Raw genomic sequence first — 25,143 nt, 5'->3', positions numbered from 1 at the left:
AATGTTTTCGTTTTCGCGCGGAGAGTGAAATATTGAATTCGCTGTTTGCTTTTTCAGCGAGCGATGAATAATAAATGGAGAGCAACGGACAGGAATTTCAATATTCTGTTTATGTACATTTGTGTATACGGTGCAGAATGCTGTTGATCTGGGCTTCGCATGTAAATCATACCAAAATAGAAGCAAATTATTGCAAATTGTAATGCATCTGAACTGATTTACTTTGTATTGTTTCAGGCATTTGATTCCAACGAGTTCGATCTACGTAGAAGAAGGTAAGTCTTCCAAATAAAAACATTTCATATTTTATTTTTGTTTGTGTTTTTATCGTTCCATTTTATGAAGTTGTGCAATTAATCCTAGATGGCGTGGCTATGAATTAGCCTCGGTTGGCAACAGCGGTGATTAATGGCCGGCAACGCTAATACCGGGGCCTGACAGAAATCCTACTTGACTCGTTGTGCTCGATTCGCACCTCGGGATTATCGTATTATCCTAATTGCCTCTAATATCGATTCAACACTATGATAACAATGAGTAATATATTTGTTTTTTACTGCAACAACACTTTAAAATTCTTTATTTTATTTATATTTGGTCAAAAATTAGGATCAAACACTTTAAAATAATTAATAACAACAACAGCAACAAAAAGTTGAACATAAATATATAATCGATGTGCCATCAAATTTACTTCATCATCCTCTTCATTCAGTAATATTGTCAACAGTTAAGAAATGCCCAGTTTTAAGGTTGCGGACGAGCGGCGGATATATCCAACCCATATTGCCTATTGTCTATTATGTATTTCAAAAACAATTTCAATATATTTGTAATATAAACGAGACAAAACATAAATAAAAAAAAGAGATTTTTCAATGCAAATATTGCGATTTATACTGAGATTAATGAGATGTAACCTTTGGATTTTTCGAAGAGACATTTTGCCAGCTCAAAGCTCGTCTCCGGACCGGATTCTTTTGGCTCTTTAAGACAACCGGAAACAAAGATTTCCGCACCTCCCATCCCTCGAGTTTCCTCGATTACCGATCGAATTCTGTCCACCTCGTATTGTCCATCCTTATTCATAAACCCAGTCTTCTTCGCAACGCAAAACAAGAATTCCTTCAGCTTTGCCTCATCCGAGAAAACGCCCATCTTCATTTCATTGACTGCCTCAATCGAAACCCTCGAATAAGTCAAACATTGCATCTTGTATTTGATTAATTTCTCTTCGCTGATTTCAGCCTAAAAGAAAAAAATATTACAATTGTTGAATAATCTCACATTTACAACTAAGATAATATTAACATTGGTTTTATTTACCTGAGCAAACACGACTAAACTGAGCAAAAGTAAAGCGTAACACGATGATTTCATTTTAATTCTGTTGATGATTCGGTTTAGAATCGACTTTATATATAACAGGTTTTGCAGAAGTTGCGTGAGATTATGTACCGTTACTAATTACTATGGTAACCAAATTTTCGTTATTCCTTTTTTTGTGAGGGGTATTATATTGAATTGCGTAATAGAAATCATAACATTGCTTTATTTCGCAAAATATCCGGTATAATTAACAAGAAAACAAGGAAATCGATGGTGTTGCGTAATGGTTCTTAAATCAGGTTGAAGTGGTGCTCGGACTTCTCGTCGAGACACTTGGCCAAGAGGAAACTGCTTTCCTGTGGGCTGCTTCCGGCTGTCTGGGTGCAGCCCTTAGAGAGGGTTTCCGCTTCCTCTTCGTTTCCGTGTCCGGCGAGGATCTGGTGCTTTATAGCGTCCACTTGATAAGCACCGGCCTCGTCAACATAACCGATTTTCTTGCCTACGCAGAAGAAGAATTCCTTCAGTTTCTCGTCGTCGGCGAAGTTACCCTTCTTCGCCTCATCCACGGCCGCTTCTGATGCTCCGGTGGAGGCAAGACATTCCTTTTTGGCTACATCTATATTTTCGGTATGCTCCGGCGTGTGATGAGCCTAAAATCAATTAGTCAATTATCAGAATGGATTAGTAATTATGAAACAATACAGATCACTCATCCAACTATTGTATAATTCAAAAGATTTTTAACTTTGTCAGTCTGTCAAACTTCACATTGTCCAATGATGAACAAACTTTTTTAGGTGTGCGTCAAAAAAAAACAATAAATTCATTTGTTTTTACAACACTTATGCAAAACTGAAGTTTTTCAAGTGTGAATTAAACTTAAAAAATCACAATTTTTAAATAAACTTGACCTAGTTACAGTAAATCATATTATTTCTGCCTCTATTATTAAGACAGTTTTGCTTAATAGGATTATCATATTGAATAATAGAATAAACTATAAAAAATCGTAAATCACAAGAGTTTTTGTATGAAATCAGTGAAAATTTCATAATAACTATTAAATATTGTTACTTTATTTGTCTCGAGTTGGCGAAGGGGAATTACCGAAAGTAATTTACGCTGCGATATAACAATGATAACTTAAATAATAAGAAAAACAAGTATTTTGTAACGGACGTAGAAAAGTTGTTATTTTATGCTTGTTAACTCTGTTTATACAATAATCATTTACAGAAAAAAACTAATTAATTTCTTGGAGTATAATATATACATAGCATGTAGTTATCGTGTAGTTTTTCTTTTAAATTAATTACTTAAAATATTATAAGTTTCAATAACATTGATAAATTTTTTTCTTCCTCCTGCTTCTTCCCTCTAGAAAGAGCCTCTACCATTAAATATTGTATATCACTTCAATTGAATTTAACGTATATTTAGTTGCATAACTAAACATAATTTAAATAAAAATGATCGTGTGGCAAATGTAAATTAAATCACAAATATAAAAATAAAGATTAAATAATAATGAATAATACTTACATTGGAGAGTGCAACGAAAGCAACGAATAAGACAACACTGATAAGCTTCATGTTTTGATATCCACTTGTCTATTGAAAAGAAAAATGATAATTTTCAAATCGCGCAACTTTCTCAAGAGGTGTGCAAGATGTAATACGAACGTGCTGCAGGTCGTTCGTATTTATATGTATAGGAGAGCCAAGGTCGTGCCAAATCCAGGATGGATAGAGACCATTTCGCACGATTCCTAATTTACATTCATAGTTTCCCAGAAAAACGCAATCACAACAAAGCCAATTCTGAATCTTTCCTATATAATTTTATCGAATTCACATTAAATCTCATGTTTATTCCAATCAACAGTGAATTTCTCTTTAATCTTACAGAATATATGATACAATAATTTATGATAATTAATGTTTGAATTCATATACAAATGAACATTTAATAATATTTATTGAAACAGAAACCAGAACAAAATCAGAAAATATATCTTTTTCACACAAAATGAACTTATTTTATGATTTAGATATTATAATCTGCTTTATTTAAGAATTTTGCAAACTGATATATGAATTTTCTACAATAAACTAAGCGAAGTAAGTTTCTATAATTTCCTATATTTTATAATAACAAGCAATAAATATTGCATAATTAAGAAATTACTTAAACAATAATTATAAACTATTGCAGTATATCATCAGTATGTCAGTTTTCAAATATATTTTGCTAATTTTCATTTGTATTATTTGACATATTCAAATTATCAATATCTAATCCACATCTAAGCGACACACCTAAATTTCTTCTGTTTCTACAAAATGCGAAACGATATCGAATATGTTTGTGGCTGGATATTCCAGTTTATTTCAATTCCGCGTAATGCATAAACATAATATATACATTTATTTATATACTTACATAAACATATACTTTTGTGTCTACTTATTCCTCTGTACTGGTAACAAGATGAAGACATTTCAATGCTCACAAGTAGATTATTTTCCTGATACATAAGACTGATTGGTTGCATATCGCAAATACAGTTTCTTATAACAATTGAAAATTTATACAAGATTAACTCTCATACTGAAACTTCGATCAGTGCAGATTCATTTTAATTTGAAAATTATAATATATAGGAAAATCCGGACTAATCCAAATTACCAGCACTGTACGAGGTATTGTTTTATTTAAATATTTTTATGAACAAATTAAAAATGTTGTTTAAAACTAATTTTTAAAACAAATATTAACAAAAACAAAATACTAATTAAATTTCATCTTAGATAATATAATTTTTGAGAAATTCGAAATATACAAGGATGAAGAAGCAATTATAAGAAAACAATGTTTGTAGATTAAAGAACGATCAGTGTATAAAATGACAGATTTATAAGACATAAGTTTATTAATTGGAAGAACTTTATAGGGAATTGTACAATATTTGTTTAAAAACAAAATAATGCAGTTAATATTGAGTTTGTTTATTAAATATTAAATACTTATTTAAATACAATGATATGCGTAATATTTAAGACAATTCAATGTGTTTTTTTGACTTTTCGTGAAGGCATTTAGCTAAAGCGAAGCTAGTTTCCGGTCCGGAAGATTCTTTCTTCTGAGTGCATACATCAACGACATCATCGGCAGCCTCTTGTCCGTACTTAGCAACAATCTTTTCCTTGATACCTTCCACTTGATAATCACCGTCTTCGTTCAATAAACCTACTTTCTTGGCAACGCAGAACAGGAATTCCTTCAACTTATCATCTTCAGTGAACTCGCCCATCTTCGCCTTCTTCACCAAATCCACATCCACTTCGGTAGACGTAACGCATTCCATTTTGTAACCCTTCAACTTCTCCAATTGCTCCTCGCTCAAATGATGAGCCTACACATAAAAAATATTAACACACAATCTATGAAAAAATAAAATATATTATAGATATACCTGAATGGCAGCAATGAAGCTCACGAGAACAACGATGATGAATTTCATGTTGATGTTTGTTGTTAGAACACTTGTAGACTGTGATTGATTCTTCTCGAGCTCGAATCTCTATTTATATTCAGTTTTGGAGGTCGGACATCTCGATTACGTCCATTGTCCGAACCCCCCATGGTTAACGGTGAAAATGAAAATTAATAAAATTGGTTTGCGTGCAAAGCTTTTTATAATAACACGGACATCGTCAGTCACTAATTAGACGAAAATTTAAAATCGGTGTTTTTTTTTTGGTTTGTAATAATGATATGGGCGTTTCCTAACATTAATCGCGTTGCAGAACAAACAGAAGTTTCAAGGAAATATACAAATAAAGAGACGCAATGCAACTGATTATATAGATTTAGTTGTTTAATGATCCTTCCGATGTTGCTCATGTGTTAACGTTGATGTTTGTTAGCAAATTCAAATAATTTATTACATAATTTCAAGTCATTTTAAAGCGGAAATTGATACCTTAAAACATTAATTTGAAACATATACATTATTGCACTGAAATACTCAATAATTGAGAAAATTTACGTATTCATGTTTTATTACTACAACAATTACATAATAGTATTTATTATTAAATTTTCAAGATTTACCTATACAATTACTTTATATAAAGAAATAAACTTATGTACTTTGACTAACTTGATGCAGTAAGAATTGTAAAAATCATACCAGCTCTAGAAATTACTTGAAATCAGTCTATTAACACTGAAGCTACCGACTGGGGTCAAATTGACCTTAAAAAATGTTATATTTCTCATTTATTCTATCGGATCGAATACTTCTCAAAAATATTAAGAATTGCTGCTTTACCTTCTTTTACTTAATCCAAAACTTACCGATCAGTAGCAATTTGGTCTTCTACATCACTCGAAACTAGAATAATTTTGGACAATTTTCTAACAAATTTTAATCAAATTTACCGGTCTCGGTAATAATGAAGTATTAGGAGAGGTAAATACTGAAAAAAACATTATATGCACATTTTTAGGAAAAGTCATAAAATTTGATTACTATGTGATAATAAGAAATTGTACACCAAAGTGCTAAAATAGATCAAATGGACACACTCAGTATCAATCAAATCAATCTCTGCTTTTTATAAGACTATTAGTATTAGACAAAAAATTACCTCTACTTATATTAATTCCGACTTAAGTCAAGAAATTTCAATAAAAAATGTAAGGTTACTAATTGAGTTATGAAAGATTTCAGGATATGTTTCAGTATTATAGAAACTTCAAAAAAACTATACTTGAACTCCAGAGATTGATTAAACTACTAAGGAGAGAGCAAATTAGTAATTTAGAAAGGGGCTAGATTTAAATGTTTTTTGTACAGATATTTTAATTTTATTTACTATACATATTTTGTTTTACTACATTTCTATTTCCTACTATAACATGCATATTTTCTCTTCTAACACATTTATTTTTTTGGATACAGCTGTTGCTTATAATTTATTATGCCAATGCGATGTGCTGTTTGGACTTCTCGTAGAAGCATTTGGCCAGGGCCAAGCTAGTCTCTTGTCCTGAAGATCCCTTCTTCTGTGTGCAAGGAGCGACTACATCGCGTGCAGTCTCCTGTCCATGGTTCGCAGTGACCTTATCGTTGATGGTGGTCAATTGAAAATCGCCGGTGTCATTCAAATAACCAACTTTCTTCGAAAGGCAGAACAGAAACTCCTTGAGTTTTGGGTCGGCCGGGAATACGCCTTTGTTGGTGTCCTCTGCCACTTTCGCAGAAACGCCCGAATCCTTTGCGCAATCAGTTTTGTACGTTTTCACCTTCTCCAGTTCCTCTTTGGTCAAGCTATGAGCCTAAAAAAATATTAATATAAATTAAATGAATGAAATTAAACTGTATTGGTTTTAAAGCAATGATTTGTAACTGTTATATTTACTTGAGTAGCGACGACGATGCAGATGCAAATGGCGATGAAAGATTTCATGTTGTCTTCTGTGCGTTGAGAGTCTGACTGGTATTGGAGAACAAGTATATTGTTGTGGTACTGCACGGATGCAGGGCTCAGGCTTATATAGAGGTCGGTTTCTGTTCTATTGTGTTGTGTTGCTCAGAACACTTAACTATTTAAAAAATATTCCATTGTAATGGATTGATAATTTGACCTATTATATTAACTGGATAAGGAGCGAATCTTGGAAAATTACGGTGATTGGCGGTGATTGAATGCGTAGGGGGATGTACGGAATTAACTTCTTGTTTGTGTATGCAAATTATGCAGTATTTAAACGTTCAGTTCAATTTGTTATTCACATTATTTCTATGCTCAAAACACGAACAAACTTTCCACTGATTGAAATAATTGTCATTTAATTATATTTATATTATTTTGATATTACCCCATCCATATACATAATCATAATTGAATTACTGAAGAACATAACAAAATTTATAATTTATCAAAAGATTTTTAATACAACGTATTTTATTGGTTTTAACCCAAATCTTGGAAAATATGAATTGGTGGACGGAAAAATCTTGGTCAATAGTTCTTTGGATGAAATCGGAAAATCTGAAAAATGACAAGTTGCATTTTTCAGATTTGAGTATAGGCATCTTTTTGGCAACTATAACATTTCTTGAATTGTAATTCAATATTATTTTTGTGGATATGACGAATCACAGATTTATTTGGAAGTTTAAACTGTCCTTATTGGATCACAAAAAGATTGAGTTTCGAACAGTAGATAAGAGAGTCATAAAAATATAGTTGCAGCTGCGAATCGTATTGGTAAACGCTAGACGAGGGATCGGCAATTTTCGTTCTTAACGATTTTATTGGTTTTATCGTTCGGGCAAACCATTGGTGGCTCATCACCTAAGTGTTTTTTTTTTGATAACCGATAAAATCTTCTTTCGTCTAAATCTAAACCAATTGTCATATGGGAATGAAAGTTAGAGCGTTTCAAATCTATTTATTTTATTAAAGAATTAATTAAAAACAAATCCAATTTAAATATTAAAATCATCTTATATTTGCATATCATCAATATTATACGTAACTTTATAAGTAATGTATTTCGTGTAGTATATATTAAAAATCGGTGGCAATCGCAAGCCCGACAACCGAAATCCCGATGTTCAAAATCCCGACGTTCGAAATCCCGAGTGTATCTAAATCCCGACGTTGGAAATGCCGACTATATCGAAATCCCGACTATGTCAAAATCCCGACTACCAAAATCCCGACAATCAAAATCCCGACTATATCGAAATCCCGACAATCTAAAACTTAATAAGATTATTAATTGTTGTTATTTATTGTTAATAGCATAAACTAATTTTATTATATAATATTTCTTATTCTTAAGTTTATGAATAAGACAACGAAAAAAAATACAATATAATAATTAATATTATTTATTGTTATTAAGAATAAATAACAACAATTAATAATCGGGCAAAAGAGCCATCGACCTAATTTCGACGGGATTTCGATTGTCGGGATTATGGTAGTCGGGATTTCGATACAGTAGGAATTTTGATATAGTCGGGATTTCGAATGTCGGGATTTCAATAAACGGTCTTTCGGTTGTCGGGCTTGCGATAGAGACCCATTAAAAATACATACTTTATAAGAAGAAGAAAATAGTAAACATTATGTATTTGCGGATCAAAATTGTATATTCATTGAGTACATTTTAAATTAGATAAATGCTACATAAAGTTTGCGCTTTTGATAAAAAAAGTAATAAAAGTTAGTTGATTATTTTAAGAATGTTTAGGAACAAAAACGTCGCTTATCTGCATCACGATGAGTCACAGCTACATGTGCAAACGGTTAAAGTGGTTCTGTAAAAACATGGGATTAAATAATTACTAAATAAGTATTTCTTCTCAATATTATAAAGGTTATTGATTATGTGTTATTACCTACACTACGAAATAAACAAGGTGTTCCGTTAAAAAAAAGTTCGCTTAGTTGGCGTCAATACATTTGATTCTGAAAAAAACAAAAGTTGTTTCTCAATTTGTTAAAGTCTAACGATATTTCATGTCAAATTTCAAGAAGATCGGTAAAAATGGATAGGATAAAATGCAAGATTAGTGATGTAATGTTGGTAGAAATTCCACCACCAACCCTGCAAAAAATTATTCTCTACGGATTTCGACGTTATCTCAAGCCTAAGCAAATTTTCCAAGAATGCGAAAATGCATATGGAGTGAATACATCATCCCTTGTGACTATTTCCAAGTGGTTTCAAAGATTCTGTTGAGGACGAATCTCGTGATGGTCGCCCGAAATCTTTCACCGCCGACACAATGTAGCCCTGGTGAAAGCAAAAATTGACTAAGATCATAGTAACGGCTGATGAATCTTGGTTCTATAAGTACGATCTGGAAACCAAATAGCAGTCCATGGTATGAAGCGCAGAAGGTGCAAATCCCCAAGTTAAATCAGCAACAAAAGTGATAGCGTAAATCGACACAATCACATTTATCAGGGCAAAAGTGGTAGCTGCTATCACACTCGAAACTGGTCAGAGGATAACTGGTAAGTAGTACATAGAAACTTGTTTACCACAAGATTTCAAAAATTTGCTGGGAAACCAGAAAAAAGGGAAACTTCGTCGCTACTTTTTGCACCACGATAATGCACCCGCTCACACTGCTGAAAAACCAACAACTTTCTTGCACTTTACTCTCCGGACCTATTTCCAAAAATTTAAAAAATTGAGGGGAAGAGCCTTCAGTTCGAATAAGGAGATCATTAATGCAGTTAATATTGAACTTGAAAAGCTCCAAAAGGTCGATTTTGAGGAATGTTTTTAAAGGTGGCTTAATCGATTTTAGAAATGTATTCAAATAAATGAAAATTATGTTGAGAAATTACAAAAGGATGAAAACTACATATATAAAAATTTAAAAAAAAATGTTTTTTTCCAGTTAACTAAGCGAACTATGAATTATTTTAAAAGAAATATTTCACACAGAAAACACATATTATTTCATACATTAAAATTACGTATTTGAAAGATAAAATTTAGGTAACTATATATTTACAAATCGTAAATATTTGCACAAAAAGACTAAAAAATGTTCTAATACATTGACTTATATACGTAGGTACATAAAACTTGCCAAATAATTTACAAATATTTGACGAGTATCCAGTAATTATTTTATTAAAATTTTTATTATCAAGAAATTATATCGTATCATTTATAGTTTATTTTATATACTATGTCCGTATAGGTGCTCCAATTTCAAACAATTTTTAGTTGTTGTATACATATAATACAGGAATACGATTTGGGTTTTATGTTTTAAAAGTAAGACAATTTCAGCAAATAATAGATTTTATTAAATATTTCTAACAAATAATTTCACAAGATTAAATAATGTTACTAAATAATTCAGTTATAAAATCAGATTAAGCCAAAGCGATGTGTTGTTTCGACTTCTCGTAGAAACATTTTGCCATGTTGAAGCTGGTTTCAGGACCTGAAGCCGACTTCTTCTGGGTGCAAGCAGCCACAATATCTCGAGCCGTCTCCTGTCCATGATGGTCGGTAATTTTATCGTTTATAACTGTGACTTGATAATCTCCAGCCTCATTAAGGAAACCCAGTTTTTTGGCAAGACAGAAGAAGTATTCCTTCAATTTGGCATCTCCGCTGAATTCGCCCTTAATAGTCTTATCCACCACATCGCCGGAAACACCCGATGAAGTCTTGCAGTCAGCTTTGTACGTCTCTATCTGTTTTTCAGCCAACTTATTAGCCTAGCATAAGATTTGAAAAATATCACATACACAATATGTAAAAATTATATTATATATATAAAATATTTACCTGAATTGCGGCTATGATGCACATGCAAAGGACTATGAACAATTTCATGATGTCTTTTCTGTTATACGTCTTGGATGTCTTTTGTACGAGCTGACTTCGAGATGTGAATTTTCTTTAGTGCAGGCCTCAGCTTTTATACTGATTTAGAGGTCGAAATTGTATTATGGGCTGTTCTAGAATAATAAAACTAAACTGTTTAATAAATTGCCAATTGCATATGTAATTTGTAATTCGTGTTCTATTAAACTAACTGAATAAGTATCGAACTGTGGAAACATTTTGTGGAGTAAACCAATTTCTTTGGGTCACTATTATTTCGTAACATCTGCAATGAAACCAACAAGATTATCTATGAAAACAACAAAACAATCATCTGGATAATGATGATTGCAATAAGAAAAACATTTAGTTCATAGTAGTTATTTTAATGAATAAATTATAATATAATTATTTCAATAAAAAAGAAAATTATTGTGAAAAACTCTAAATACCAGTATTTTAATCCTTCAAATTTATACCAAATTAGCAAAGGGCCTCGATCACCCATTCAATCAAATCTTGCTTAACTATCGTAAGTAAATAGCAATAAAATACAAATTTTTTAAATACACTTATTATTGCTATAGTCATAATAAGATAATTACTTTTTCATTCTTATAAATTCATAAAAGTTGATATAGTACTTTTCAATATGTAAATATTATTTGATTCTAAAATGTATCATTTTTCAGATTAAAACAAAAATACAAGTAATGTTCACATTTATAAACTTTATTTTAAGACAAAGTCACCCTGTGTCAAATCGAAAAACTGATGAAATACTCTTAACCAAATGACATATGTAACTTTGAGTCAATGGAAGAAACAGGTGAAATTCTCTTAGCAATTGGGTCACAGTACAATTACAAACAAATATCTTAGGTTATGATATGGTAGCTGTCACTTTGTCTCAATGGGAGGAACAGGTGAAATACTCTTAGCAATAGGGTTGCAGTACAATTACAAATGACAGCTATCACCTCATATCAGAGCGAGCAACTGATGAAATATTTTAACAATTGGATCGCTGTTTATATACAAACAAATTTGTTGTTGATTGATTGGACAAATTGGGAAAATTTATAAGAAAGCTTTAAACCAGTAAAATCACTAGTTCGTAATATTTTTACAAAAATATCATGCATAGACTGCAAAATTTGAGTAGAAATAGTTGGTATTAATTTAATGTTTCCTTGTTATTCTTGTAAATTAAAAGACCCAATTTAGGGTTAATAGAAATTTTGTAAAAATTTAAATATTTATCATTTAGTCATTTGGGTTTCAGATTGTTAAGAATCAAGAAAAGTTTCAGCGAATATCATTTACGTATTTTATTAATTATTTCTAAAAAATAATGTTAAAAAATTATACAATATTCATTTATTTATGGGATCAGTGGAATTTCTTCTTAGGCCAAAGTGATGTGTTTCTTGGACTTCTCGTAGAAACACTTTGCCATATTGATGCTAGTTTCGGGTCCTGAAGATGCCTTCTTCTGGGTGCAAGGAGCCACAACTTCTCTAGCAGTTTCTTGTCCATGATTCGCAGTAATCTTGTCGTTTATAGCAGTCATCTGGAAATCGCCAGCTTCATTCAGGAAACCTAATTTCTTGGAAAGACAGAAAAAGTATTCCTTCAGTTTGACATCGCCGCTGAAATCTCCGTTATTAGTTTTCTCCACTAAATCACCGGATACTCCCGATGCAGTTTGACAATCAGTTTTGTACGTCTTCACGTTCTCCTGCTGCTTTTCAGCCAACTTATTAGCCTAAAGTAAAAAAGGAAAAAAATAATAATAACACAAAAATATGTAGGAGAATTTATAAAACATTTACCTGAATTGCGGCAATGCAAATGCAAAGTACGATGAATAATTTCATGATGTCTTCTGGTTTACGTCTCTGTTACGATACGAATGTACTTTGAGATGTGAAATATCTTTGCTACACGGCCCAGCTTATATACTGGTTCAGTGCACGAATTTTGTTATGCAGTGCTCCAGAATAAACAAATTAAACGGTTTAATAAATTGCCAATTGCTCGCAGTTCATAATTCGTCAACTATTAAACTAACTGAATAAGTATCGAGAATTGTGGAAAATTTAAATGCAAAGTAGAGGAATATTCTATATAGTCTCAAATAGTTAATTTATTTTAGCTCAGATCTACGTCTAAATAAAAAAAATATATAGATAAATAATTAAAGAAACATAATTTTTAAACAATACATTATAAATAATTACATAATGTTCTTGATAGAACAAAAATATGACGATTTTATTTAATATACACAAAATTTCTTTTTTCATAAAGTGACAGCTGTCATTTCGCAATCCAACATATTTGTCTGTAGTTGTACTGATACTTAAAATGCCAATAGTATTTCACGCTTTGACACAAGGTGACAGCTGTCATTTAGCAATTCAATATATTTGTTTATAGTTAGTTGTATACCCAATTGCTCGCTTTTTCAGAAGGTGACAGCTGTCATTTCAAGTCCCATTAAAAATTTAACTGTGACACTTTGTAAAACTATATCATCTATACTTTTTCTTTCTAATTCAATAAAAAAAAATAGAATATTAAATATTTTTTTAAAATTATTTATTGTATTAAGTTTTCTAATAAATAGTTACAAATTAAATTAAGTTAAAAATATTTTGACCGCTTAAGCCAATGGGATATGTTCCTTGGACTTCTCGTAGAAGCATTTGGCCAAAGCGTAGCTGGTTTCTGCACCGGAAGCTTCTTTCTTTTCTGTGCAAGCAACGACGACATTATCAGCAGCTTCTTGTCCATGCTTTGCAGTGATCTTTGCCTTCATAACATCCACTTGATAATCACCATCCTCGTTCAAGAAACCGACCTTCTTGGCCACGCAGAACAGGAACTCCTTCAATTTAGGATCTTCGGCGAATTCACCCTTCTTCGATTTCTCCACGACTTCAACATCGACACCGGACGAAGTAATGCATTCCATCTTGTAGGTCTTCAACTTCTCCATTTGTTCTTCGGTCAATATATGAGCCTGATTGTGAAGCGTAAAAATGTAATGATGCAAATTTCAATTGGATCTAAATATATTATGATTTACCTGTACAGCTACGGCCAAGCAGACGCAAGCGACAATGATGAATTTCATTTTGGATTTTGATGGTTTGCTGATCTTTCTGATGTGGACAGATTACGAGTTGTGATGCTCTTTTGGATTCTACATCGGGTTTTTATACCCATTTCGAGGCCGCTTTTTCGTTCAATCATTATTACACGCCTATTGTATATACACGAAACTAACGGTTTTTTGCAGCCAGCGGAAAAAAAGTGTTATTCTCGACATGTCAATCAAAATTATTATACACATGATTTAGTACAATTTTTTTCTTAAATATAATTATTAAACCGGCAATTAGTAGGCAATTCACTAATGCCTTCTATTTCATCATTAGCAAAGTCTGGCTTCATATATTTTCATACTGTTTATATACATTTCGTTTTTTGATTAGTCTGGGATATTGGCGAAAACTATTACCCGGACTATGCGAAGTATTGTTACAATTTAATTTAATAATTAGAATTATACATTAATAAATTATAAACCACTAAAAATCAAAAAGAATAAAAGGCTTTACCATACATTTAGTATTTCCTTTATAATGTATAAAAAAAAAGCTCAAATTTGATCAGAACTGTATCGTATTATTCTCCCATTATCTATAAAAATATTATCCAAATCTCATATATAAATATTATATGTTGATGTTATATGCAACTACAATAACTTTAACGTTAATACAATAAAAGGCATTGCACATCAATGTCCACAAACATTACTTGTAAATAATGAAGTACAGAAAAGTAATAATTCACAATTTTCTTACCGTAATATATTTATTATTCGATCCCGAAATCACCAGAAATTAAGAAAGATTTAACGAATCATCTGAAAATGGTATTTTTGTCTAAATAAAGCATTATAGCTAAATATCCAAAAAAAATTGGTTATCTACTATTTTTCTGATACAAAATGTAAATCGGAACTTAATGCCTTAATCTGTATTAACTATTGAACGTTTTCCCGGGAAATCCCGAGATTTTACGATGTCCGGGAAGATACACTCAATATTGACTCGAAAAATGCAAAACTTCTGAATCATCTTACAAAATTGTTATTGAAAACATATCTATAAACTATTTCTGTTTTGAAACGCATAGGAAACACAATAATAAATAAAATTAATGCACAATGGAAAAAATTTACAACTAAAGCGTGAAACAGAAATAAAATCAATCTTAAATTTACCATGCTGTTATTCGCGTAACTCACTTTATTATTGAGCACGTTTCTACTTAAAAAAAAGTTAAGTGTAAGCAGATAAAAATAAAATTTGTAATTACAACGTTTCTTTTTTAATTGTCATAACTTTAAAAACAATTTATTACTATGTTTGTTTTGTTTTTTACTATTATTCTTTGAAAGTGATTGAATTTACTATATCATTTTTATCTACTCTAAATAATATATTTATTTTGTTATTTTAAAACAATTATCATAAGATGAAATTCATTATTTATTTTGTTTAATTACTGAATCTTTACATATGCAATCACAATACTGAGAAGTATTACACAGTGTTCGGTAATAATTCCATAAAATTACCTATGCGACAATGGTGTTTTCCTTAGTTGAGGTCAAAGAACATTTTACTAAATATTATTTACAGAACATAATCATTACTTTCATTTTCAACTCAAAAGAGTTGATCATATTATTAAAGCAATAATTTTAAGTAAAACAAACAATCAATTAAATAAATTACCAAAATTTGCTATGTTTTGCTATGAAGAATACATTTAATTGTAACTGTTAAGGTTAATAGACGTTACTTCTTAGTAGAACGAGGTTTCTCATTCTCGTGGAAACTTCAAATATTTTAATTTCATAATTTCTATTAAGAGACTTAATAAAATTAACATATTGTTATTATCTAACGTTATGTTTAGTTCAATTTCAATGCCATTATTTAGTGTAGTAAAATAGTTTTGTTATTTGATTAACTTGTTACATTTTTATGTTTAGGACTGAAAAATTTCCATTTAAGACCTTTACATAAGTTTTTGTTTAGACATAAAACTAATCTTAATAAGAAATAAACTGAGTTTATCGTAAAATGTGTTAACGGTTGAAAGAGTGCTTATATAAGAAATAGAAAATTATAATAAAAGGAATAGCTTCTAAACCCAATTGAATTAATGAAGATTTTCAAATAACTAAATAAAAGTAACATCATTTTGATATAATTGTGATTTGCAACATTTCTCGTATCGGCATTTGGAAAAACACTCAGAATTGAGAAACATGACTAAAATTTGGTTTCGATTCAGGAAAGTGACGTAATCTTTGAAGGATTATAGGGAAAAACATAATATAATAAATAATTTTAAAAAATTATATATTTTTATTTTTTTAGTACAAACATTTCTTCATAGTAATTCCCAAAATTGATGTAATGAGTTTAGGCCAAAGTGATGTGTTGCTTGGATTTCTCGTAAAGACATTTGGCTAAAGCGAAGCTGGTTTCTGGACCGGATGATTCCTTCTTAGCAGTGCAGACGGAGACGACATCATCGGCAGCATCCTTACCATGATTAGCAGTGATCTTTGCAGTCATAACATCCACCTGGAAATCACCGGCATCATTCAAGAAACCAATTTTCTTGCCGATGCAGAACAGGAATTCTTTCAATTTTGGATCGTCGGCGAATTCGCCCTTCTTAGATTTCTCCACCAAATCGGGGGTGACTCCGGACGAAGCGATACAATCGGCTTTGTAGGCTTTGAGTTTAGCCAGCTGCTCATCAGTCAAACTGTGAGCCTGAAAAGTAAATCAATTTAGTAATATGTTTAGCGGTGATTGATTTTTTATATTTTACTTGAGCTGCGGCGATGAAGCAGAAGACGGCGACCACGAAAAGTTTCATTTCGTCTATGGATAAGTTTCTGTTGCTTCACTGAAACGATTGTAAATGTGTGTGTCTTCTCCACGGATCTGAGCTCGGTTTATATACAACGCATTGAAGGTCGTAGTTTGTAATTACATCCAGTATACATTGTTCATCCATTATACAGATTTCGGTGGAAATACTAAATGATGATTACTTTGTTGAACGTTGCACGTTGCGTGTGACTTCAATATTTTCTTTTTTTGTTAATAACTGATCCATCTCTTTCGCACTTTTGTCCGCATAGAACGTGTCATAGAACTCAAATTAAAGAATGACGCGAACTTTATTTTAATACTGCATCAATCTAAGAAAAGTTGCAGACTTAATTTCGATTAGCACGCAACATTTGAAGGTTTCGATTTAATAAAAACAAAATTAAACACGTTCTACTCTGAATCTAATTCATAAATTATACGTTACACACAATGTTTATAAAAAATAAGATAATCGTAATTAACTGTACATTAATTTAAAAACTTTACAATTCAACATAAAATTAATCATATTTTACAACTGTATTATTGCTTTATTTAACTTTTTAGTTACTTTTTATCAGAGATTATTGTACTTTTTTATTAGAAATGTGAACTTAAATACCTCGCATAGTGCGGTTGCGATCATTCACCATAGTCCGGTTTTCACAAATAAATAGCGTTATGTTAGTTTCGTCAATGTTACAAGTTTTTTCTTTCGTTATTTGAGAGATGTAACTTTAAAGTCCTCGATTAGTGCGATTTCAAACAGTTAGCGAAACCGGATTTTAAATATTATCAATAAAATTAAGTTAAAATTTGAACAAGTAACTATGAACATTATATTTTTTTTTCCATTATATAACTTTACTGTTTTTTTATAGCAATCTTGATTTATCTATTATTGAATGAAATGCTTTATGTTAACAAGTTTCTCGACGTAGGAAAACCGCAAGATTCAGTTTTCTTTTAATTTGTTTACGCATCACTAATGAAATCAATATATTTTCAATTACGTAATATTTCACTGCTGCATAAATAGAATCTAGTCGATGTTTCACCTTTGCTCTTATTGTTAATGTGTAAATACATTAATAAATAAAATAAATAGAAACAGACTTTGGTCTTTGGTAAAAATTAGAACAATTATGCGTAAAAAAAATATATTAATAACATTACAATTGAAATAGACAATAATGATACGTTTTTAAGTAAACATGTGTGATAACAGTGATTAAGTATACTTGACACTGGCTTTATTATAATTTCACTAATCGTTCTGTTTACATCACTAAATCACGAAACTCCAATTAGAAACTCTTCGTCTTTCTGTTTCGTGCCAATCAAACCGCACACCAATTAGGATTGGCGGAATTAGTGAAATCCTACAAAGTCCAACGATCAAAGATCATCAACTTTTGTTAAAGTATCAAAATCCGCACACGTTTGTCAATTGAAAATGAGAATCACCATCTTTTTTTTTAGTTTTAACAGAAAAGCAACATTTTCTAATTTAAAATAACTTTATTATTATTTTATGATATATTCATATTAGCAACAAAAACAAACACAAATTACATCTTTTTGGAAATAGTACATGAAAAATGATTATTTTTGTGAAGAATTGTAAAAAATTTCAATTATTGTCCCTTTAAATACGATCATCACATTTATTTAAAAATTCTGTGCAATTTATAATTTACGAATCTGTTTCAGTGTGGAACGTGTTTAATGTTGTTTTATTAAATCGAAACCTTTAAATGTTGCGTGCTAATCTAAATTAAGTCGGTAACTTTTCGTAAATTGCTGCTGTATTAAAGTTCGCATCATTCTTTAATTTGGGTTCTGTGACACGTATTAAAATTGCGGATAAATGGGCGAAAGAGATGGACTAGTTATTAACAAAAACTATTGAATTAACACGCAATGTCTAACGTTCAACAAAGCAATTATCATTTTCTATTTCTCCCGAAATCTGTATAATGAATGAATATTGCATGTAATTACAATTTATTTCTAGTTACTTATAGATCAAAGTCATTTTATAACCTAATATGTTACAGAAAAATAATAATCTCAATAATACATTCATTGTCTATTTTCATCAAAAGAAAATTATTGTCCAATTATTTGAAGCCTTTTTTTATGATTTCCTTCGAGCAGATAAGTTGTGGCAATTTTTATTTAAATTTTAACTTTAATTAGGGTATTATTTCCTAATCATCTGCAAACAGGTTTGACTGTATTTAAACTACTTTAATTATCTTCAATAAGTCGACTCTATTGAAGTAACTGACTTTGACACTAAACACTTTCACATTATACAGCTTATTGAAGGACGTGGATGATCCCACTGATACATAAATAAATGTCTATATTATAAAATTGTACATGTCGGTAGTAAATTGTGGAATATTATGAATAAAACTCGTACAAATAAATCGTTTGGTCTTATTATAAAAAGCAATTACTGTGACATTGAAAGCATTGGTAATCAATCCACTTTCAAGGTTTCTGCACGAGTAATCAATGTTACATTACAAACTCCGTTCTCCATTGAAAATAATACGTTTAGTTTATTTACGATATTATATAAATGTGCACTAAGTTTTAATATTATTAAAATTTGGTAGAAAATAAAACTGTTTTTTTTGTGTTTAGATTTAAATTAAATATTTATTATAAATTATACTAGCGCATATGATTATTAAACAATTGAAACGTGTTGTTTGGACTTCTCGGAAAGACATTTGGCGAGGGCCAAACTAGTTTCCGGACCGTTAACTTCGGTTTTGGCCGTGCAGACATCAACAACTTCTTTGGCAATCTGCTCTCCATGGTTGGCTGTAATCTTAGCGGTGATAACATCCTTCTTGAACTGTCCATCCTTATCCATGAAGCCTATCTTCTGGGCCAGACAGAACAGGAAATCTTTGAGTTTCTCATCTTCAGCGAAAACTCCCTTCTTAGCATGCTCAACTTCGTCGAGGGCAACACCCGAAGACGAAATGCATTCTTTCTTGATTTCCGCAAGTTTGGCTTTTTGCTCTTCAGTCAAATTCACCTAAAGTTATTTAACGTTAGTTTTTATTTTGTTGATATTGTTAATACTTTACCTCATGAGCAAAAGCCACCGAAGCCACCAAAAGGATGATTGCGCAAGTTTTCATCTTGTGTTGCTCGTTGAACTCTTGGATGTAGTCTGATTTGTTTTTTGAGGAATCGGTGCTTATATACGGAGTGGATCAAATAGTAATTCGGAAAGTTCAAGTCCCCTTCTCCAATTTTAGTGGACGAAAAAAAATATATGAATAAAACAAGCAAACGTCATAGAATAGATTTAAATTTAAATTTTGTGCATTAAAATTACTTTTTATAAAAATACAACAATATCCTTAAATACAACAAATATTAAATAACTGAGACAATTAAATAAAGTAAACTAATTGTTATGGCGGATTCTATAGTGAATATTTCAAAACAAACTAAATTTTAAATGTACTTTTTAATATATAATTGATCAGTTTTTCCTCTATACTTGACTCTCGATTAGTCCGGTTCCAAATAGTTCGACGGAACCAATTAACTGCACTATGTGAGGTAATACTATATATATGTATATGAACACAAACGTGTTTTCTGGGAAAACACAAAATAGTAAAAAAAATAACAAACTGTATTGACACAAAGAATATTTTACTATTTTATATATAGAAAAAGTAATTTATAATCATTCATTTTCGATAGTTGTTTAAAAACTGAGAAATAATTCATTTGATTTTGTCACTTTTTTATCAAGTTTTTAAAACACAAATCTGTTGAAACGAGTCGTTTATCCTTCATAATAATCATTTCTATAGTTTTAAATTTGTTTCATTTTCATATATAAAGGATAAGATTTAATATGTTGCCAAAAGTATTTAAAAATATTTAATTTTAATTTTGGTATGTAAAAATAAAAAAATTGACGAATTGATTTAAATTTGTTGTTTTTATTGTTAACATATATAATAAATTAAAATATTCAAAATGCTTTTATTTTTTTAATTTAAGTAATATAAAAAGAAAACATACATTTTTTTCAAAATATCATATTATAATAACATATTATTTATTATGCAAGAGACGAATTGTTTGGGTCAAATCATGATTGAAATAAAAAGATTGCAGATGTTGTACTTAAATTATAGCTTTATTGTTAAATAAGTAGTATCACTGTATTATAATTAAGCAAGAGAAACGTGTTGTTTGGACTTTTCGGAAAGACATTTGGCAAGAACAAAGCTGGTTTCTGGTCCATTTGCCTCGGTTTTGGCTGTGCACACACCAACTACATCTTTGGCAATCTGCTCTCCATGTTGGGCGCTGATCTTTGCCATCATAACATCAACATTGAAATGACCATCCTTGTCCATGAAGCCAATCTTCTGTGCTACACAGAACAGGAAATCCTTCATCTTCTGATCGTCAGCAATTATGCCTTTCTTAGCATTCTCCACAGCATCAAGAGCAACTCCAGAAGATGCTACGCATTCTTTCTTGAATTCAGCAAGTTTGGTTTTTTGCTCTTCAGTCAAATTTACCTAAATATATTGAAAATTAGTTAATTTTTTACTTTAAATTTGTTATGTTACTTTACCTTTTGAGCGAAGGCGACTGAAGCTATAACCAAAAAGATGATTGCGAAGGATTTCATGTTTGCTTATATGTTTTGCAGGTCTTCGTTTGAGAGACTATGATTATATCCCGAATTTTGACTTGCTTATATACTAAAATTGTTCGCATCGGAGTGGAAGACTAATAATTCGCAAGAAGTAAATCCCCTCCAAGCAAAAGTGCAAAGTACACAAAACGAAAGAAAAAAAATAATATCACACACAAAACAATTTAATAAGTATCGTGATTTCAATTATTCGAATACTTTTTTTCTTCTTATAGGTTTCTATATGATATAAAAGTTCAATTATTTTCTATTTACTATATAAAATTAACATTACTACTACCTAAATAATTTCTAATCTTTATTTTCAAAATCAAAAAAAATAAATTCTATAGTGAAAATTTTAAAACAAACTAAATTTTAAATGTTTTATTTATATACATAAATGATTGTTTTTTTTCTATATTATTCATGTCATGTTTCAAATAGTCCGGCGGAATTTATTATCCGCACTATGCGAGATATTGCTGTATATCCACGTCAAATATGTTAATTCATGATATAAGTAAACACAATAATTCTTAGGTGTTTACTGAAAAAAAAAATGTGTATACTAACACATACAATATTTTACTATTTTATATATAGAAAAATCTACTGGTTAAAGAAATATAAATTAACGTTTTTGTTATCAATTTATGTTTCTAAAAAATATAATTTTTGGTAGTTATTTAAAAACTGACAAATTCATTTGATTTTATTGCTTTGTCTACAGCATAATACTAAAAATGTATCAAGTTTTTAAAAGAGAAAAAACTATTAAAACGGGGCACAAAACGCCCATTATCCTTCATCATAATCCTTAAAACCGTATTAAGTATGTTCCATTTTCGTATATAAAATGAGAAGCTTTAATCTGCTGCCAAAAGTATACAATATTTCATTTTAACTTTGGTTAATTAAAAACATACTGAAATCAAAGTAAATTTGTTGCTTTTATTGTTAATACCAACAAATAAAATAAATAAAATATTCAAAATGTTTTATATTAATTATAGTATGTATAAATATATCGAATATTTATTGTAAGTTAATGAGCGCTGATTATTAATTTAATTAAAGTAATATACAAATAAAAATACATAAATTCTCGTGAAAAATAAACGATTTTTTATAAATTAGTGAATTATTATATTTTTTAATTATATTTTCATATCACATTGTAATTACTATGTAAAAGACAAGTTTTAAAATATTTGGGTTAAATCACACTTTAAATAAAAAGATTTCAAATGTTGTACTTAAATTATAGCTTTATTTTTAAAGAAGTAGTATCACTGTATCGACATTAAGCAAGAGAAACGTGTTGTTTGGACTTTTCGGAAAGACATTTGGCAAGAACGAATCTGGTTTCTGGTCCATTTGCCTCGATTTTGGTTGTGCAAACACCAACTACGTCTTTAGCAATCTGTTCTCCATGTTGGGCGCTGATCTTTGTCATCATAACATCAACATTGAAATGACCATCCTAGTTCATGAAGCCAATCTTCTGTGCTACGCAGAACAATAAATCTTGTATCTTCTGTTCATCAGCAATTATGCCTTTCTTAGCATTCTCAACAGCATCCACAGCGACTCCAGAAGATACTACGCATTCTTTTTTGATTTCAGCAAGTTTGGTTTTTTGCTCTTCAGTCAAATTTACCTAAATATATTGAAAATTAATTAAGTTTTTACATTAAATTTCTTCTGTTACTTTACCTTTTGAGCGAAGGCGACTGAAGCTACTACCAAAAGGATGATTGCAAAGGATTTCATGTTTGTTTATATGATTTGCAGGTCTTCGTTTGAGACTATGATTATATTCCGAATTTTGACTTGCATATATACTAAAATTGTTCGCATCAGAATGGAAGACTAATAATTTGCAAGAAGCAAATCCCCTCCAAGCAAAAGTGCAAAGTACACAAAACGAAAGAAAAAAAAATACCACACACAAAACAACTTAATATGTACCGTGATTTCAATTATTCAAATACTTTTTTCTTCTTATAGGTTTCTATATGATATATCATTACTACTACATAAATAATGACTAATCTTTATTTTCAAAAATCAATAAAATTAAAGTCTATAGTGAAAATTTCAAAACTAACTAAATTTTAAATGTTTTATTTATAGACATAAATGATCGTTTTTTCTTTCAATATTATTTCTTGACTCTCGATTAGTCCTGTTTCAAATAGTCCGGCGGAATTGATTATCCGGCGAGATATTGCTGTATATGCACGTCAAATATGTTACTTCATGATATAAGTAAACACAATAATTCTTAGAAGTTTACTGAAAAAAAAACAGAAAAAATAATGTATGTACTAACACAAACAATATTTTACTATTTTATATTTAGAAAAATCTACTGGTTAAAGAAATATAAATTAACGTTTTTGTTATCAATTTATGTTTCTAAAAAACATAATTTTTGGTAGTTATTTAAAAACTGAGAAATTCATTTGATTTTATTGCTTTGTCTACAGCATAATACATTTTTAATCAAGTTTTTAAAAGAGAAAAAACTGTTAAAACGGGGAACAAAACGCCCATTATCTTTCATCATAATCCTTAAAACCGTACTAAGTATGTTCCATTTTCATATATAAAATGAGAAGCTTTAATCTGCTGCCAAAAGTATACAATATTTCATTTTAACTTTGGTTATTTAAAAACATACAGAAATCGAAGTAAATTTGTTGCTTTTATTGTTAATACCCACAAATAAAATAAATAAATTATTCAAAATGTTTTATATTAATATAGTATGTATAAATTTATCGAATATATATTATAATTTAATGAGAGCTGATTATTAATTTAATTAAAGTAATATCAAATAAAAATACATAAATTCTCGTGAAAAATAAACGATTTTTTAGAAAAATTAGTGAATTATTATATTTTTTAATTATATTTTCATATCAAATTGTAATTACTATGTAAAAGACAAGTTTTAAAATATTTAGGTTAAATCACATTTTAAATAAAAAGATTTCAAATGTTGTACTTAAATTATAGCTTTATTTTTAAAGAAGTAGTATCACGGTATCGACATTAAGCAAGAGAAACGTGTTGTTTGGACTTTTCGGAAAGACATTTGGCAAGAACAAAGCTGGTTTCTGGTCCATTTGCTTCGGTTTTGGCTGTGCAAACACCAACAACGTCTTTAGCAATCTGTTCTCCATGTTGAGCGCTGATCTTTGTCATCATAACATCAACATTGAAATGACCATCCTTGTTCATGAAGCCAATCTTCTGTGCTATGCAGAACAAGAAATCTTTCATCTTCTGGTCATCAGCAATTACGCCTTTCTTAGCATTCTCAACAGCATCCAGAGCAACTCCAGAAGATGCTACGCATTCTTTCTTGAATTCAGCAAGTTTGGTTTTTTGCTCTTCGGTCAAATTTACCTAAATATATTGAAAATTAGTTAATTTTTTACTTTAAATTTCTTATGTTACTTTACCTTTTGAGCGAAGGCGACTGAAGCTACTACCAAAAGGATGATTGCGTAGGATTTCATGTTTGTTTATATGTTTTGCAGGTCTTCGTTTGAGAGACTATGATTATATCCCGAATTTTGACTTGCTTATATACTAAAATTGTTCGCATCGGAGTGGAAGACTAATAATTGGCAAGAAGAAAATCCCCTCCAAGCAAAAGTGCAAAGTACACAAAACGAAAGAAAAAAATAATACCACACACAAAACAACTTAATAAGTATTGTGATTTCAATTAT

General features: G+C 30.2%; 13 protein-coding genes across 16 annotated transcripts in view; 1 reads left to right on the top strand and 12 right to left on the bottom strand.

The window, feature by feature from the left end:
- The window catches only part of LOC108567205 (calbindin-32), an 89,038-nt gene that overhangs the window by 32,393 nt on the left and 31,502 nt on the right, over positions 1-25,143 (top strand). For all 4 annotated transcript variants that reach the window (XM_017927538.1, XM_017927540.1, XM_017927537.1 and 1 more), the window contains one exon: positions 238-275. The gene's annotated coding sequence lies outside the window, so the exon portion shown is untranslated. The remainder of the gene's footprint in view (positions 1-237; positions 276-25,143) is intronic.
- Positions 869-1,380, bottom strand: LOC108567194. Its single transcript, XM_017927524.1, has 2 exons — positions 1,327-1,380; positions 869-1,248 (listed from the first exon to the last, which is right to left on the bottom strand). The coding sequence occupies exons 1-2, from the start codon at positions 1,378-1,380 to the stop codon at positions 895-897; spliced, it is 408 nt and encodes a 135-aa protein (XP_017783013.1). The 3' UTR covers positions 869-894.
- Positions 1,533-3,025, bottom strand: LOC108567215 (B2 protein-like). The gene is made up of 2 exons (XM_017927551.1): positions 2,872-3,025; positions 1,533-1,979 (listed from the first exon to the last, which is right to left on the bottom strand). Exons 1-2 carry the CDS (start codon positions 2,920-2,922, stop codon positions 1,620-1,622), a joined length of 411 nt encoding a protein of 136 aa, XP_017783040.1. The 5' UTR covers positions 2,923-3,025; the 3' UTR covers positions 1,533-1,619.
- On the bottom strand, positions 4,327-5,298 carry LOC108567221 (general odorant-binding protein 99a-like). The gene is made up of 2 exons (XM_017927557.1): positions 4,806-5,298; positions 4,327-4,745 (listed from the first exon to the last, which is right to left on the bottom strand). The coding sequence occupies exons 1-2, from the start codon at positions 4,851-4,853 to the stop codon at positions 4,386-4,388; spliced, it is 408 nt and encodes a 135-aa protein (XP_017783046.1). The 5' UTR covers positions 4,854-5,298; the 3' UTR covers positions 4,327-4,385.
- Positions 6,227-6,884, bottom strand: LOC108567219 (general odorant-binding protein 69a-like). Its single transcript, XM_017927554.1, has 2 exons — positions 6,760-6,884; positions 6,227-6,676 (listed from the first exon to the last, which is right to left on the bottom strand). The coding sequence occupies exons 1-2, from the start codon at positions 6,805-6,807 to the stop codon at positions 6,317-6,319; spliced, it is 408 nt and encodes a 135-aa protein (XP_017783043.1). The 5' UTR covers positions 6,808-6,884; the 3' UTR covers positions 6,227-6,316.
- LOC108567226 lies at positions 10,239-10,799 on the bottom strand. The gene is made up of 2 exons (XM_017927562.1): positions 10,676-10,799; positions 10,239-10,605 (listed from the first exon to the last, which is right to left on the bottom strand). Exons 1-2 carry the CDS (start codon positions 10,721-10,723, stop codon positions 10,255-10,257), a joined length of 399 nt encoding a protein of 132 aa, XP_017783051.1. The 5' UTR covers positions 10,724-10,799; the 3' UTR covers positions 10,239-10,254.
- Positions 12,081-12,657, bottom strand: LOC108567223. The gene is made up of 2 exons (XM_017927559.1): positions 12,550-12,657; positions 12,081-12,482 (listed from the first exon to the last, which is right to left on the bottom strand). Exons 1-2 carry the CDS (start codon positions 12,592-12,594, stop codon positions 12,123-12,125), a joined length of 405 nt encoding a protein of 134 aa, XP_017783048.1. The 5' UTR covers positions 12,595-12,657; the 3' UTR covers positions 12,081-12,122.
- On the bottom strand, positions 13,359-14,113 carry LOC108567222 (general odorant-binding protein 56d-like). Its single transcript, XM_017927558.1, has 2 exons — positions 13,809-14,113; positions 13,359-13,742 (listed from the first exon to the last, which is right to left on the bottom strand). Exons 1-2 carry the CDS (start codon positions 13,854-13,856, stop codon positions 13,383-13,385), a joined length of 408 nt encoding a protein of 135 aa, XP_017783047.1. The 5' UTR covers positions 13,857-14,113; the 3' UTR covers positions 13,359-13,382.
- On the bottom strand, positions 16,174-16,764 carry LOC108567220 (B1 protein-like). The gene is made up of 2 exons (XM_017927555.1): positions 16,646-16,764; positions 16,174-16,587 (listed from the first exon to the last, which is right to left on the bottom strand). The coding sequence occupies exons 1-2, from the start codon at positions 16,691-16,693 to the stop codon at positions 16,228-16,230; spliced, it is 408 nt and encodes a 135-aa protein (XP_017783044.1). The 5' UTR covers positions 16,694-16,764; the 3' UTR covers positions 16,174-16,227.
- On the bottom strand, positions 19,390-19,872 carry LOC108567218. Its single transcript, XM_017927553.1, has 2 exons — positions 19,806-19,872; positions 19,390-19,753 (listed from the first exon to the last, which is right to left on the bottom strand). The coding sequence occupies exons 1-2, from the start codon at positions 19,857-19,859 to the stop codon at positions 19,397-19,399; spliced, it is 411 nt and encodes a 136-aa protein (XP_017783042.1). The 5' UTR covers positions 19,860-19,872; the 3' UTR covers positions 19,390-19,396.
- Positions 20,863-21,482, bottom strand: LOC108567211 (general odorant-binding protein 56a-like). Its single transcript, XM_017927547.1, has 2 exons — positions 21,329-21,482; positions 20,863-21,272 (listed from the first exon to the last, which is right to left on the bottom strand). Exons 1-2 carry the CDS (start codon positions 21,383-21,385, stop codon positions 20,916-20,918), a joined length of 414 nt encoding a protein of 137 aa, XP_017783036.1. The 5' UTR covers positions 21,386-21,482; the 3' UTR covers positions 20,863-20,915.
- Positions 22,643-23,336, bottom strand: LOC108567232. The gene is made up of 2 exons (XM_017927568.1): positions 23,111-23,336; positions 22,643-23,054 (listed from the first exon to the last, which is right to left on the bottom strand). The coding sequence occupies exons 1-2, from the start codon at positions 23,165-23,167 to the stop codon at positions 22,878-22,880; spliced, it is 234 nt and encodes a 77-aa protein (XP_017783057.1). The 5' UTR covers positions 23,168-23,336; the 3' UTR covers positions 22,643-22,877.
- LOC108567210 (general odorant-binding protein 56a-like) lies at positions 24,403-24,969 on the bottom strand. Its single transcript, XM_017927546.1, has 2 exons — positions 24,871-24,969; positions 24,403-24,814 (listed from the first exon to the last, which is right to left on the bottom strand). Exons 1-2 carry the CDS (start codon positions 24,925-24,927, stop codon positions 24,458-24,460), a joined length of 414 nt encoding a protein of 137 aa, XP_017783035.1. The 5' UTR covers positions 24,928-24,969; the 3' UTR covers positions 24,403-24,457.

Source organism: Nicrophorus vespilloides, unplaced genomic scaffold (assembly GCF_001412225.1).
Source record: "Nicrophorus vespilloides isolate i.1.1-1 unplaced genomic scaffold, Nicve_v1.0, whole genome shotgun sequence".
Taxonomy (NCBI): domain Eukaryota; kingdom Metazoa; phylum Arthropoda; class Insecta; order Coleoptera; family Silphidae; genus Nicrophorus; species Nicrophorus vespilloides.
Note: the sequence above shows the minus strand (reverse complement) of the source record. Positions and strands in the feature narration are given on the sequence as shown.

Coding starts and splice junctions, on each gene's coding strand:
- LOC108567194 (XM_017927524.1), bottom strand. CDS start 1,380: ATGAAATCATCGTGTTACGCTTTACTTTTGCTCAGTTTAGTCGTGTTT. Junction 1,249..1,326: donor GTTTAGTCGTGTTTGCTCAG/GTAAATAAAACC, acceptor TTTTTCTTTTAG/GCTGAAATCAGCGAAGAGAA.
- LOC108567215 (XM_017927551.1), bottom strand. CDS start 2,922: ATGAAGCTTATCAGTGTTGTCTTATTCGTTGCTTTCGTTGCACTCTCC. Junction 1,980..2,871: donor CTTTCGTTGCACTCTCCAAT/GTAAGTATTATT, acceptor AATTGATTTTAG/GCTCATCACACGCCGGAGCA.
- LOC108567221 (XM_017927557.1), bottom strand. CDS start 4,853: ATGAAATTCATCATCGTTGTTCTCGTGAGCTTCATTGCTGCCATTCAG. Junction 4,746..4,805: donor GCTTCATTGCTGCCATTCAG/GTATATCTATAA, acceptor TTTTATGTGTAG/GCTCATCATTTGAGCGAGGA.
- LOC108567219 (XM_017927554.1), bottom strand. CDS start 6,807: ATGAAATCTTTCATCGCCATTTGCATCTGCATCGTCGTCGCTACTCAA. Junction 6,677..6,759: donor GCATCGTCGTCGCTACTCAA/GTAAATATAACA, acceptor ATATTTTTTTAG/GCTCATAGCTTGACCAAAGA.
- LOC108567226 (XM_017927562.1), bottom strand. CDS start 10,723: ATGAAATTGTTCATAGTCCTTTGCATGTGCATCATAGCCGCAATTCAG. Junction 10,606..10,675: donor GCATCATAGCCGCAATTCAG/GTAAATATTTTA, acceptor ATCTTATGCTAG/GCTAATAAGTTGGCTGAAAA.
- LOC108567223 (XM_017927559.1), bottom strand. CDS start 12,594: ATGAAATTATTCATCGTACTTTGCATTTGCATTGCCGCAATTCAG. Junction 12,483..12,549: donor TTTGCATTGCCGCAATTCAG/GTAAATGTTTTA, acceptor TTTTTACTTTAG/GCTAATAAGTTGGCTGAAAA.
- LOC108567222 (XM_017927558.1), bottom strand. CDS start 13,856: ATGAAATTCATCATTGTCGCTTGCGTCTGCTTGGCCGTAGCTGTACAG. Junction 13,743..13,808: donor GCTTGGCCGTAGCTGTACAG/GTAAATCATAAT, acceptor CTTCACAATCAG/GCTCATATATTGACCGAAGA.
- LOC108567220 (XM_017927555.1), bottom strand. CDS start 16,693: ATGAAACTTTTCGTGGTCGCCGTCTTCTGCTTCATCGCCGCAGCTCAA. Junction 16,588..16,645: donor GCTTCATCGCCGCAGCTCAA/GTAAAATATAAA, acceptor TTTACTTTTCAG/GCTCACAGTTTGACTGATGA.
- LOC108567218 (XM_017927553.1), bottom strand. CDS start 19,859: ATGAAAACTTGCGCAATCATCCTTTTGGTGGCTTCGGTGGCTTTTGCT. Junction 19,754..19,805: donor CGGTGGCTTTTGCTCATGAG/GTAAAGTATTAA, acceptor AAATAACTTTAG/GTGAATTTGACTGAAGAGCA.
- LOC108567211 (XM_017927547.1), bottom strand. CDS start 21,385: ATGAAATCCTTCGCAATCATCTTTTTGGTTATAGCTTCAGTCGCCTTC. Junction 21,273..21,328: donor CAGTCGCCTTCGCTCAAAAG/GTAAAGTAACAT, acceptor CAATATATTTAG/GTAAATTTGACTGAAGAGCA.
- LOC108567232 (XM_017927568.1), bottom strand. CDS start 23,167: ATGAAATCCTTTGCAATCATCCTTTTGGTAGTAGCTTCAGTCGCCTTC. Junction 23,055..23,110: donor CAGTCGCCTTCGCTCAAAAG/GTAAAGTAACAG, acceptor CAATATATTTAG/GTAAATTTGACTGAAGAGCA.
- LOC108567210 (XM_017927546.1), bottom strand. CDS start 24,927: ATGAAATCCTACGCAATCATCCTTTTGGTAGTAGCTTCAGTCGCCTTC. Junction 24,815..24,870: donor CAGTCGCCTTCGCTCAAAAG/GTAAAGTAACAT, acceptor CAATATATTTAG/GTAAATTTGACCGAAGAGCA.